General features: G+C 37.7%; 1 protein-coding gene across 8 annotated transcripts in view; it reads right to left on the bottom strand.

Moving 5' to 3' along the window:
• The window catches only part of UNC13C (unc-13 homolog C), a 591291-nt gene that overhangs the window by 260999 nt on the left and 315503 nt on the right, over positions 1–14789 (bottom strand). For all 8 annotated transcript variants that reach the window (XM_032417734.1, XM_032417733.1, XM_032417735.1 and 5 more), the window contains 3 exons: positions 7236–7304; positions 5491–5580; positions 2120–2248 (listed from right to left, as the gene is read on the bottom strand). In XM_032417734.1, the coding sequence (XP_032273625.1) occupies positions 2120–2248; positions 5491–5580; positions 7236–7304 (288 nt within the window). The remainder of the gene's footprint in view (positions 1–2119; positions 2249–5490; positions 5581–7235; positions 7305–14789) is intronic.

Below are 14789 nucleotides of genomic sequence, written 5' to 3'. Positions count from 1 at the left end.
CGACTGCCTTCGGCTCAGGTCATGATCCCAGGGTCCTGGGATCAAGCCCCGCAGCAGGCTCTCTGCTCAGCGGGGAGCCTGCTTCTCCCTCTCCCACTCCCTCTGCTTGTGTTCCCTGTTTCGCTGTCAAGTAAGTAAATAAAATCTTAAAAAAAAAAAAAAAGTCTTTGTTTTTAAAGCCAAGTCAGCAAATATTAAGCTATGCTAGATTCATTTTGATGTGACACCTCATTTACTTTCTGTTAGGGGCATGTTTGCTTTTGGGACCTGCCCATATTTCTATATCTTTTATAAAAATAAAACCCTTCATGCTATTTATTAATAGTAGTAGTACAGTAGAAAGACACTAAATAAGGTACACCACATTGGTGATTTGGTTCATCCACTGGGTATGAAATAGTAGAACTGCAGATCATATTTAAGTTGAATTTTGATGAAGGCAGAAAATGGGGGAACATTTTAGACATATAGGACAAATGAATGCATGGATATAAAAGAGGATGGCCAATTCATGAAAATAACAGAATTTAGGGCTCATGTGAGGGGACAGTGGGTTTGGAGTTACAAGGAGTAAGAAACAGGCTGGTAAGGTTTGATAAGATCGATTATGAAGTTATATATGGATAACATACCTGCTATAACAAGTTTCAATTTTACCTTTTAGTTAAAATAAAGACAATGATGTTGAAAATGTAAAAGAACTGAAGAGCCTTATGGGAGGAAGGTAGTAGAGAATAGACAAAGGGAAGCCATTAGAAAGCCACCCAACGGAAAAGCACAGTTGAGAGACAATTTAATCATTAGAAATCCAAGAGAACTAAGTTTATAAACTACAACACATCTAGCAGGAATAATAAGCTAAAGTTATGAACAATTATGTAGTTATACATTGCTTTCTTATAAAATGATAAACTCCATTTAATTTTTTTCTCCTACTAGGCCCAGGAAGTCAGAAAGTTTTAATACTGTAAGAATCCCAGCTTGAAACCTAGCTTAAAAGAGTCCTACTTGCTTTCATCCAATGTATACTGTCTAGAATCTGCCCCACTCAAGTAACCAAGAAGTTCCAGAGGCAATTGTGAAGTTTTCAATATCAAGTGGAGTGACTGCTTTCTTCAGGAAAGTGGATAGGCAATAAAGACATATTAAAAAGGCATCCCCAAACATCAGTGTTACAGAAGTGATAGCAATGCATAAATCATTGTGTGCATTAGAAAACTTCAATGCAACAAAACGACATATCACATATAAAGAGGGAAGTAGTATTTATGAAATCCCATAACCAACAAAGGATTAGTATCCAGAATCTATTTCAGAATTTGTTTACAAATTCATAAGTAAAAGACAAGCCCATAGAAAATTCAGCAGAGGGTTAATAGGCAATTCACAGAAAATAAAACTGAAGTGTTTATTGAGCATATGTGAAAATATGTTCAAATGGACCACTGTGAGTGTTTGTCTCTGAAGGAAGAGGAGGGAGGAAAATTCCATTTGGAGAAAGCACAAAGGGAAATGCTGCTCTATGTGTAACATTTAATACCTTTAGACAATAAAGAGCAGAGCAAATTATTACTAAATGCTAACATTTGGTGATCTGGGTGGCAATCATATGTATGTTTGCTTTGCTTTCTGTATTTTCTTTTGTATTTTTGAAATATTCTTTAATAATAAATTTGTATATATGATGATTTTACCATCCTTTATATAAATATTTCCCCATCTATCACTTTTATGAGGTAAAATGGTAAGAAGGGCAGTTATGAGTTAGGGGAAGAACATAAGAGTCGAGTTGGAATCCTAAATTCTAGTCCCAAATCTGCCACTTGACCACTGTGTGACCCTGAGCAAATCACTTAATTGTTCTGAAACTGACTTCTCATTTGAAAAACTTAAAACAAAAACCCAGTATCTACCTTTACTACATAAAGTTATTTTAAGGAGTGAATTATTTCATGTAAATGAAAGTGATATGATATTCATATGTGAAGAAAAGATATTGGGAATTCTCAAAACCCACAGTTAATGTGAAATTAATTGAACATATTTTCCCATTTAGGGTCATTCTAAACTTATAGAAACAGACATTAGAAACAAAAAGGAGACATGTATCTTTTCTTACCAGGTCTATTAGCTGAGAATAGAGTTCATGGCAATTGTCAAAAATATACTTGTATGTAGAATCCAGGCAGGCTCTAACACAGTCCTTCACCACCATGCTGGCCTTTGGGGGGCTTTGCAGCTCCAGAACCTGAGAGACAAATTATTTTCTTAAATTCAAAAATAGAAGACTGCAATCCAGTATAAACAACTTAAATAACCTCAATAAATGTTTTTAGTTGATTTTTCTATGTTCAGGAAAAATGTGGTCTTAGCAATGTTTTAAATGTGTAAATATTTACTTTAACTTCTTGATAATGGATCACAGTTGTGAAAATGATCATAGCTGTAAATATTCAACTAGAAACTCTTAGAGCAACCAATCACATTATTCAACCACCTATACTTTTCAATAATTCAACAATTATTTATCACCTACTATATGCCTGACAATGGTTATATTGCAATGAACAAAAGAAATAAAAATCCCTTTCCTCATGGAGCTAAACAGTAAAATATATTACATGATGATGCACACTGAAAAGAAAAATGAAACAGAGAAGAGGGGACAGAAAGTGTTTCAGTGGAATTGTATTAATAGGATACAATAGTAGGTGAACTTAAAGAAGAGAATGGGCCCAGGGGGAACATTTATATCTAGACTATTTTTACAAACCTTAGCTTTGAGTAAAGTGGGAAGGAAATGGACTGTTTCAGCAGAAGAGCAAAGTGACCTAACTGAACTATCTTTTTTTTTTTTTCTTTTTTAAAGATTTTATTTATTTATTCATGATAGAGAAAGAGGCAGAGGCAGAGGGAGAAGCAGGCTCCCTGCAGAGCAGGGAGACCGTTACGGGACTCGATCCCAGAACCCTGGGATCATGACCTGAGCCAAAGGCAGATGCTTAACCAACTGAGCCACCCAGGCGCCCCTGAACTATCTTTTAAAAGTTTCCCTTAGGCTGCCTAAGATGGTCTATGGAAAAAGTAGAAAGACCAGTGATGAGAACAGTGCAGGAATTCAGTCAATATAGTGCTTGCACTATGGTGTTAAGCTAGGAGCTGTTTAGAAGAAACCATATTCTAGTTAGTTTGGGAAGGAAGAACTAATAGGATCTGCTGACAGACTGGATGATTGGTGTGAGAGAAAGAGAGCAGTTGGGACCCTATGGTTTTAGCCTGAGCAACTGGTACAACGGAGGAGCAAAGTTGTGCACAGGAAATCAGGAACTCGGTTTCAGACAAGAATGAACAGGTTGTTGTGCACAAAAATAGATTTCAAGTAGACATTTGGATATATGAGTTTAGACTCATGAAGCTGTCTGGGGCTCGAGATACAAATTTAGAAATTATTAGCTTGGGGGGCCTGGGTGGCTCAGTCGTTAAGCATCTGCCTTTGGCTCGGGTCATGATCCCGGGGTCCTGGGATCGAGCCCTGCCTTGGGCTCCCTGCTTGGCAGGAAGCCCGCTTCTCCCTCTCCCACTCCCCCTACTTGTGTTCCTGCTCTCGCTCTCTGTCAAATAAAAAAAACTTAAAAAAAAAAACCAAACCACAATTTGTCATTTCTCGTAAAGTTAATCATACATTTATCAAATGACTCAGGAACCTCGCTTCAAGACAAGTGAAAGCTTCCGTTTATACTAATAATATGTACATAAGTATTTTTAAGGGTTTTATTTATAACGCAAACCAGGAACAACTCAAATGCCTGTAGTGTATACATAACCAAGGATTACTACTCATCAAAAAAAAGGAACAAACAGCTGATACACTCAACAAGATAGATGAATAGCCCATGTGTCATGCTATATAGTGTATTATTTCATTTACATGATGTTCTGGAAAAGGTAAAACTATAGGGGGACAACAACAGATCGGTGGTCACCAAGGGCTGGGAGAGGGGTTGAGTATAAAGGAGCAGCCCAAGGGGATTCTGGAGGACTATGGAACTGTTTTATATGTTGACTGGAGTGGTGGTTACACTCTACACCAAAACTCATTGATCAGTACAACAAAGGAATGAATTTTACTGTCTGTAATGAGAGAAGAAAATGGGAGGATGAAATTTTTTCAAAAGATACTGGGAGATTAGAAATTGGGAAGAAAACATGAAGAGGATGATTTTGAGGAGTTTTGGTATTAAAGGAAAAGAGGAATTAGGGTATAGCAGCTGGAGAAGGAAGGGGAGTAGATCATTGAAGAGAGCGGGGAGGACTGATGCACCAAGGTTTTATTACTCAAGAGGGGATGAAATCAAATGCACAGGTGGAAGAGATGGCCTTTTCTAGGAGAACAGACAGCTAATCAATAGGAATTAGAAAAGAAGGAAGAGTATATGGACACAGATGCAGGTATGTAGATAGATTGGGGGGGGGGTGGGAGGACCATGTGGTCTGAGCTTGAGGAATCTCTCCAGCCTTTGTTCCCGTTTTGCCACAGTGCTGATGACTGGCATCGCCTGTCAATAAAGGAACATCTCCCTCTGAGCCTGGTTGGAGGCTTACTCTCATTCTCTACACACTGTTTCGGCAGCTGCTGCCAGGAGATCAGAATGGATAGAAATTCTGTTTATCCCAGTCACCCAATTTAACTCTGATTTTAAGCCAAATGAATTTTACCTGAACTTTAAAAAATCTAAATGATTGCTGATAGAGTATGGCTTTGTTTTCTGTCTCTCATATTACACAGTACCATTTTTAGTGCTTCTAGTGAAAACAACCATGGGCAACTGAAAATTATATATTTTTTTCTGTACAGGAATTTTCTGAATAAACATCATAAAAGATCAAAACTTTTTTAGCCCATAGCCTGACAAGTAGTTTTAGGAAACACTTTACATGAATTGTCCTGCTAGCCAAATTATGATTGTAGAGAATTTGCTGTTAAAGCAGAAGAGAGATCTAAAAAGAAATGTCTGCATAGTTTGGTAGATGGCAGTTAGTTACACTAATGATTTAAGCAATCAAATCTATTCCTATATAGTCATTTCCAGGGCTGAAAATGAGAGTTGCCACCACTGGGGCAAGCTTAAAAGAATCAGCTACTCTCTTGGGATGAAAAAGTCAGCAAGACATCGGAGTTAAAACTAAAATAAGTCAACTCATTTCCATTTAGCATTCTTAGGGATTTTTTTTTTTAGTAAGTGCCATGTTTATTTAAGATGGATTTAATTTAAAACTACATTTGAGCCAAATGTATCAGAATATTTTAGGTGTTTAGGATAATCCCTTTCAAACACCTTAGACTGGAGGATTCACTTAGCACTGGAAAAGTCTTCACAGCATCATTGCTGGGGTTGAACGGTAGCGATCAAGAGATGAGTAAAAAACAGACTTTAATGGGGAATGAATGTGTTATGTCACGCGAGGATAGCGACAAATAAAATAAGGTACCTTCATCCTAAAAAAGGTGATACTTGTTAGCAGGTCGACAGTTGATTTTAGGTCTTGCAACCGTTCAGCGTTGCTGGCAGGAAAGTTTTCCTGGTTAATTAAGAAATAAAAAATGGGTAAATTATCAGCCTTAAGCTTGTGATGGGAAAATAAACTAAAACTAACTTTCTGGGAAGGAAAATGGGAAGTGAACTGTGTAAAATTATAAAAATATCCCGATAGTATTCTTATAACATCTTATCATAAAACATTATAAAAAGTAAACAATTTGGAAATATTCTCTTCTTAGTCTTGGAAAGCCACATCCTTCTATTTATTGCCACAGTGCAATAAAAATATACAAAATAGTATCATTCATGCAGTGTTATCGTTCATCTTTGTTCATATAATAGTTTTGCTACTAAAAGTAGAGTTTTGCTACTAAAAGTGGAGTTTTGCTACTAAAAGTAGAGTTTTGCTACTAAAACTAAAAGTTTTGCTACTACATGGACAGCATGTAGTTGGAAATATTTTTTGTAATTTTCTCAAGATGGGTAATTTTGCCCAAAAAAACTTTGGGAACTTTTACATGTGCTACATTTAGAGTCACAAAGAAACTCTTAAAAGTTAAAAGAAAAATCAGACTACATGGCAGCATCTCTCCTGGAAGTACTCTGGATTTCCACAAGTTTGTTAGTGCGATTTGGTAGAAATGTGATATAAAAATAAAAATGTTCAGAACTTTGTAGAGGGAAGGTATAATTATGAAAATGTTTGATCTAAGGAACAATTTCACATTGAGAAATTTCTCATTTTAACTTGCTTTCAGATTGGCTTTTTAAAGAGCAATCAGAAAAACCACAGGTAATTTTTAAATATTCACAAACTCACAGAGAGTTATAGTGTCCAAACAATGACAAATGAGGTGACCTCCAGGCCCTTTTGGCCTCCAAACACCTTTTTCATTGCCTGCATAGCAGTTGTCTTCTACCAGTGTTGGCCCCAGTTCCAACAGGAAGGGTGAATTTGACAAAATGTGGTTTTAAAATTTCCAGAAATATGCAATTAAGATATCCATCAATCATGAACTTAAACATGAACGCAGACGATCTACATATGTGCAGATATGAAATGATGTTTGAATTATCAAATAAAGAATGCAACAGTTATTACTACAGATTTTTCTGTAAATAGAATTTATAACTAAATGTTTTGTAAATATATTTACATACATACATGAATATATTTGTGTGTGTGTGTGTGTGTGTGTGTATTTTGTGTGTTTCACCTGGAGGTGAAGTATAGAAGAGTTGACAAGAACTCTGGACAGCTTCAAAAGAGCACATTGTACTGATCTAGAAAGAGTGAATTAAGCAATGAGTCCAAGTCGGCATCTTAAAAGCTGGGGAAATATTAGCAGGATATCTCAGTAACAACGGGTGAGCTTTCAGGATGAGGACTCTGCCACATGTCTACCTCATGGATTAGCTGCCACTCAATCTGATTGCTATTATAAAAATTATAAAATTAAAGTTACACATAGTAACACACATGTTACTAATGTAGGCTTATGTGGGGCAAGGTCCCTGAACAAAGGACTGCAGCTTGCTTACTTAGGGGACTTTTTCCAGGGTGACAGAACCTGAGATCCCAAGACCAGCATTTTTACTTTCCCATTACACAGTGGATGATTTTTTACAGTACGACAAGAAAGCATCTCAGCCAAACATGACATTTTACCTTCAGGCAGATAATTTTGTACATACCCTATACTTTGACAGGTCAATCCTTAAAGAGTTATGCAACTGGTCCAGTAGTTTTATGAATTTTTCCCTCTGTACAAAGCAAACACAAAATAGGAGAATGGAAATAAATGGTCATTCTAAATGTAGTCCTCCCAACAACTCTTTGAGTTATTGTTCTCATTCTATAGAAAGGAAGGTTCAAAGATGTCAATGATTATCTAAGATGATAGAGCTGGTATGTGACATAACAGTGCTTCAAATGCAGATCTCTTTGACACCAAATCCAGGCTCTTGCCAATAAGCCACAGGGCCTTTCTGTGATGAATAAGAAAGTATCCAGAAAGTTGTGTACTTTGGAAAGAGTGCAGACAACTGAATTACCACTGTACTAATTCACAACACTATGAGTCAGCAAGAAAAAACATGACCCACCCCTCTTCCTATCCCCACACACCACAGTACCTCCCCAGAAAGAAATGATTGGTTTTTTTAAATTTCTCATACCCATGGAAGTGGGAATAGCTATTGTTCTCATCAAGAACAATTTCAAAAAGCATTTTCCTTTTGGTGACAAGCACAGACTTCATAATCTGAAACTATCAATCACCTTTAAAGTATGTTTATGATTTAGTGTTTTAAAAAAAGTATAAAATATCAAGCCAAAAAAATTATTGATGCTTCCCTCTGAGGCAGTATCAAGGGTGGACTGACCTCTTCATAGGCTGTGAAGATAAGAATAAGGAGTTTGCTTATAAGTGGAAGGATGAAGTTGTGTTGATTAAATAAGTTAGATAAGATAAAAACATCAAAATCACAAATTTTATAGGATAGACAATCCCCCATTCTGAGTCTCAGATTTGGAATCAAAAATGAAAAAAAATATGGGAGTGTAAGTAACATTAAAGGTCTCAGCCTACCTTACTATTCTGTAAATAACAAATTGCACTTCGGAAGGTAGTGGGCAAAATAGAAACTTTCCTAATACTTTCACGTATAAGGTGGATTTATGGGGTTATAACTCATCCCTTGAAGTCCCTGATTTTGATGAAGTGAGCTGAATATTAACAGAAGTTGATGAATTGTTCCTAAGTTGAAACTCCAATTTTCTGAATAAACTGCCCTTATTAGTTTCATACATCAGACAATAAAGCTTGATATTACCTCTGTGTTAACCCCCTGTGGAGCCAATGAAGGAGCTTAAGAAATGAATCTTGCCTTCAACATGCTTGCCATCTTTTTAGGCAGAGAAGACTCTTTGGTAAAGCTATTGAAAAATACAGATGAGTTGAAGGTATTAGATTTTTCTTTCTCACTCTTCATCATACCTTCCCAGGGGAAGAGGTGAAATATGCCGTTCTTTTATTAACCCCCATCCTGCAACCACCTGGATAAGTAGCTCTCAATCAAAATAGAAAAATTTAAGAGCCACTACCATCATCAGTTTAGGCCACAGCAAAGTGAATTGTAAAAGTTAACGTGTTCATGTCATGTCTCGGAATGTTTTATCTGACCTCTGTGACTGGTACAAATCATCAAGACAGCTGACATGACCCTAGTCCTCCATGCTAATGCCCAAATCACTGGGCCTCTTATATCCACTAGGACTTACTGTTCTGGTTGTCTGCTTGATATCCATTTTTCCATTCTTCCTTACTAAGAGAGCCTCATGAGTCATAGGTGTCCATTATGAAATACCTACCTTCCCAGACCTCTTTTCTTTTAGCAATGGCCATGCAGTAGGACTTTGGCTAATGAGATACATAGAGTTTATTAGAGGGGATGGACTCAGCTAGCATATTGTCAACGAATTATTATTTGAAAAGATTCTAAAGGAGAGTTTGGCAAACACTGCTGTATTAGTGTTTGCTGTGTAATTCTTTGCCAGGCTTTTCTCGCTGGGTTTCTCTCCTTTCTCCCACCTGAAACTCAGACTAGACACAAGAAGGTAAAACAGCCGTGGGACCATCAGATGAAAAGCTAAACAAGCGATGATGCCTGGTGGGGCAGGAAGCTGAGAGCCCCCACGCCTCCCTTTAGCCCTGTCTGCCCACCCTTTCAAAAATTACAATCCTGAGCAGCCACACTAGCCCTGAATTCCTTATTACCTTTGGACTTGGGTTACATAGGAAAAAAAAAAAAAAATTTACTTAAGTTTGTTAAGTTTGTTTCATGCAGCCGAACAGAATTCTGACTGACACAGATCACACATGTGGTCTTCCTACATAAGTCTTCAGTGCCCAGCTGGAAAATTTACATTCAAGGAACACAGAAAAATGTGGAGAAAACTGCCAGGCTTGCTGTCACTAAATCCCAGACAATATCAGATGACGTGAAATTAAAAGTGTGCTACTGACTGAATTTTCAAAGAGATTCTTTAAACAGCAGGACAGCTTGAAATTTAATTTTATTTATCATATTTCTATTTACGTAGAGTGAGATTGCCTTTGCAAGAGCGGAGGAGGCCTATTTCCTGCACCGTGTGACTTGAGGAATAACAGAAGACTGGCTGATTAAAAAATGATTCTCCTGCGGGGGCATGCCCACAACATCTGAACCCGCCCTGTCACTCAGTTCTTCCTGTCAGGTAAGGTCTACACATACCTGGGATTTGGTAGCGGCCACATCAATCATAATACAGCTGTCAGTTATCAAAAACTTAGGTTTAATTAGTTGATAAGAATAATTCTAGACCAGGGGTCAGAAAGCTGTCTGGAAAGAGCCAGGCAGTAAATATTTTCAGCTTTGTTGCCTGTCACAACTATAAAACTCTGCCACTGCAGCACAGTAGCTCCCAGAGACGATATAGAAACGAAGGGCATGGCTGGTCTCCCAACAAGTTCTGTTTCTTGGACAGTGAAATTTGAATGTCATATAATTTTCATGTGTCATAATGATGAGGGAACAGAAGGCAAGCTGAGGACAAAGCAGAAGCTGACACCCCACAACACCACCCCCCCCCCCATGGGATATATGTGACATTCCTCAGGCACTCCTGGCTGCCCTAAAGGAAAAACAAATAGTTAATTTATAGAGATCACAATCCTACAAGACAGGAGTCTCCCTCAGTTTACAAATGTCTTAGCAATCTACAAGAACAAAGCATTCCTATCATCAATAACCTAGCTTCCAGAAGGAAATGTAGATATAATTAAATGTCTTTATAACCTTCAGCCCATCATCGACAGATACTTGAAGTGGGCAGTGTTCCTCCAGGAAGTTCCCAACTATCTTAATGTTAATGCCTTACTAGAGAGGGTAAACAACCTTAACTTGACAATGGCAAGGCTTCTGGTATCCTTTGAGTCTTCTTTAGCATATGAAAGTTCTTTCTGAAACCTCCCTTTTTCCTTACCTCCCCCAACCCCATAGTATATAATCAGCCACCCCTCAAAACCCCGGGGCAGCAGCTCTTTCTGCCCACAGGTCCTGTCCCTGTGCTTTAATAAACCATCATTTTGCACCAAAGACATCTCAAGAATTCTTTCTTGGTCGTTGGCTCCAGACTCCACCCCACTGAACCTCACCTCTATTCCAAAACCCCGTCAGTAAAACGATAGTCTTCTTTTGATATTTTTTAACCGTTTAAAATGTGGAAGCCATTCTTATCTCCAGGACCCATACAAAACTAGCTGGGGGGCTGGTGTGGCCCAAGAGCACAGGGGAGATTTTGAGGAGGGGGAGGCAGTTGTTACCCCACAAGTGTATTCAAATCAACAAGAAATGTCAATGTATTGCCCTGGGATCCTGGGAACTGGAGAAGGGAAAGTCTTCATAAGGGGTGTGAAAACCTCTGCATCAGCCTCCACTTCTCTCTTCCATTTCTTTGTTTCTCAGTATCTCAGGCCAGAAGCAGGGGCCGATTTAAGTTGAAGCTGATGACACTTCAGCCCTGGGGGCCCTCACTTACTTCAGCTTCCCCAGGAAGAACTCTAGCTATGTGTTCACATGATCTCAGGGTTTTGTAAACGTCGTAAAAATAGGATAAAAATTATTCTGACTTGGACCAGCTAACTGTAAGTACTTTGTTTTCCGGAACATATCAAAAGCAGTAATTCATTAAGAAGAACAGAACATTTCAAATAGAAATTATACATAACCTATTTTGATATTTTTTGATAATTTAGTTAATCATGGGAACATACTGGAAATTGGTCTACATTTCTTGTTGATTTGAGATTAATACTGGTATCAACAGATATCATAAAATTATAAAATGTCACTACAATGATGGTATCAGTGACAAACTAATAAATGTAATCAATTCAAGGAGTATTTAAGCAGTCATTTCATAGGCAAGCTGGAAAAGCCCTGAGATGGTACTCTTCGCTGACCCAGAGAGCCTCAACATCTCCCTCAGTTTGACTGAACTTTAGAAACGGGTTTCTTCCTGACTCTAGGCCCTGATTTCTCTCTCTTTTTTTTTTATTAGAGCATTCTCTTTAAAAAAACTTATACTTGTAGCGCGCGCCTGGGTGGCTCAGTTGGTTAAAAAAACTTATACTTGTAAATTCTTTCTCTGCCCCTTTGAAATGTAAATCTTTTTTTGAAATGTAAATCTCTTTAAAAGCCTCTTGCCAGGTTGCTTTACAATCCACGAATGTCTTCCTCAAGTACTTGGGAGCTATCAAAAGGATAGTATCTGCATCTCTCAGCCTCTGTGGGGAGGGTAGGAGACTAATTTTGGTGGGTGTAAAGTAGCAAGCACAGATAGCCTCATTACAGAAAAAGATATTTGCACACCCAAGAATAAGTTAACGCGCTGGACACATGCCACTGATCAACCTTCCCCTTAATATCCTCAGGTATTTTTTTCTCCAGCTTATTCCAGCTCTTAAAAACTGTTTAAAAAAAAACAAAACAAAACAAAAAAAACTCTGTTTTAGTACATCTAAGCTCACAGTGAGCCATAGCTTCTCTCACCACGGTAACAGCCTCAAATTGTTTTCATTGCCTGTTTAACTCTCTGGTGCAATTTTTGCTTTGGCATCACATATGAAAGAAACATAATATTTTCCCAAACTTGATGCAAGTCATTAAAATGTGGCATTATCAATGAATTGTGAAGTTAATAGAAACTTTTCTAAAACATCAAATTAAAAAGTCTGATCAACTCAAAAAAGTTTGATCAACTCTGCTAAAGACTGCATTATTTTTTCAACAAAAAATTACATTTCAAGATTTTCATCGTATGAAGAAGTAATCAAAGAATCTGCAATCAAAAATTCTAGAAAAACTTTTAAAGAGATGTATCAGGAAGTTAATTAATGAAAATACTATCTTGTTTTTCTGGAATTTGTAATGTTTGTGGTGTCATATTATAGTAACTTATAATTCATTGGGATTCATTTTTTTTTTAAAGATTTTATTTATTTGACAGAGAGAGACACAGTGAGAGAGGGAACACAAGTAGGGGGAGTGGGAGAGGGAGAAGCAGGCCTCCCGCCGAGCAGGGAGCCCGATGTGGGGCTCGATCCCAGGACCCTAGGAACATGACCTGAGCCAAAGGCAGACACTTAACGACTGAGCCACCCAGGTGCCCCGGGATTCATTTTTTATTAGAAATGAATATTACTTTTCTATTCACAATTTGTATTCTTCAGAAAAAGAGTCCCATCAAATTACATAAGGTTGAGGCAGCACAAAACCTAGATCCACCTTTGCCCAGAACTAATCATTTGTCAAGTCATAAAAGAAACCATTTCTTCTAACATGTTTCCCACATCCATTTTCTCCCTTGCCACATCACTTCATTTTCTACAAGCCATGGTCCTCATGCACCATCACTTTGCCCTGTCAGGACTAACACATCAGCCCTATCACTAATTTCCATCTAGTCCTCCTGTGTGCAATACCAGAACTGGTTTACTCATTCCTCCTTTCTTCAGTGTGGCTTCCTATAGTTCTGAGACTGGAAAACTAAGCACCATATTTGCCAAACTTCTTTTCAAGTTCATGCAATTATGTTAGTTCCTGCCTATTAGATGCATGTGTACTGCTATGTTTGGGAAGCAGACAGGAGATGGAGGCCCACTTCCGGCTTTCGGTTTTACTTCTGCTACTAAGTCAAGTCCTGGAGACATTCATTTCCCAGTCTCTGGTCACTAGCTTTGTGGTTTCAAAAAGATAGCTTCATTACCAGAAGCAGCTTTCTGATTCCTCACCTTCCTGACTCTAAGCAAGCTCACAACTTCTCTTGCAAATCAGTTTCACTGCAATATTTTGAGAATTATTACAGAAGAATCTTCCTCCAGTCCTTCACATGGTATTATAAGCATCTAATCCCATGTCAAATCCCTTTCTACTGAAAGTTTCTAGGATGGTTTCTATTACTCCACCTGAACTGTGTCTGGAAACACATTCTCTATCTTCCCTCTACAACATTTCTTCTACAGTTAACTTTCTAAATCAAAGATTCTATCAGACTTTACCCTAAGCTTCAAGAACGACATTCAAACATCTCAGTAGGCTATAAAGGCCCTCAACAATCTACTATCAACCCAAGAGCACAGCTTCTCCTTATACTACCATCTTTTATTCTAATTGCCCTACTCAGTAGGCAGGCTACCTTCCACACACTTTGAACTTATTTTGTATCTTTACTCTTGACTTTACTCAAATGTCTTTCCGGACCTAAGGTAGCTCCCTACTACTTCTTGGACCTTGGAAAATACTACTCATCCCCAAAAGCTCTGTTCCTTTTGTCAAACTTTCATGGGCCCTGAAAAGAATCAATCACTTGCCCCTCTTCACTCTCAAAGCAAATTTGTAAGTATAACCTCCTTTGACACTAATCACATTTTGCGAGTGACTTATGGTTATCGCTACATAAGGTTATGTGACCATCCTATTAATTTCCGAGAGCAGAGGTCATCATTTATCTTTCAGTCCCTCCACTACCTGCTGTAGTGCCTTATGTGAGGTATCGCATGAATACATATTGAAAAGAACATATGTAATGACAAAGAAATATTTATTAGTATTAGCTTATTTATTTTTGCTGAACACTGGCTGGGTCAAAGAGGGTATATATATTAGGGAAAAAAATGAACTAGATAAGTATTAATTTTACTAATAATTCATTATTTGCATTTTAAGATAACTAAATAAATTTTCTAAAGACTTTTCTTTAAAGTTGAGATATTGAACCCCAACTTATGTTTTCTTCCTTTCCAACCCTTGATCTACCCATGGTGTTTTCCACACCCACGGGGATTTTTATCCAAAAAAGTTCTTTAATCTTGACTCCAAACAACCTTTTCACTCAATGGTGTGCTGCTAAATCATCTCTTCAAAAGAAAAATGCCTTGATTTTTAGCATTTGCCAATTTCCATGATGTTAGTATTCTCAGTACTTCTGGTTTCAAGGACTGCTATGTTCAACAACTAGCTTGCAGTATTCCTGAAAATTCAACAGTCACTGCCTATGAGCAGGTTTAAGTAAACTATAACTGTTTTATGCTCAATTTTCAACAGTCTACTTCCAGAGCTACATCTTGGACCCAAGACTTCCCCTTTGAAATTTTAACTGAAACATATTATGTTCCTACCTAAATTTTTTGTCTCTGTCTCTCCTGG

This window comes from Phoca vitulina, unplaced genomic scaffold (assembly GCF_004348235.1).
Source record: "Phoca vitulina isolate PV1807 unplaced genomic scaffold, GSC_HSeal_1.0 scaffold20, whole genome shotgun sequence".
Taxonomy (NCBI): Eukaryota; Metazoa; Chordata; class Mammalia; order Carnivora; family Phocidae; genus Phoca; species Phoca vitulina.
This window is presented reverse-complemented; position numbering and strand designations above follow the sequence as displayed.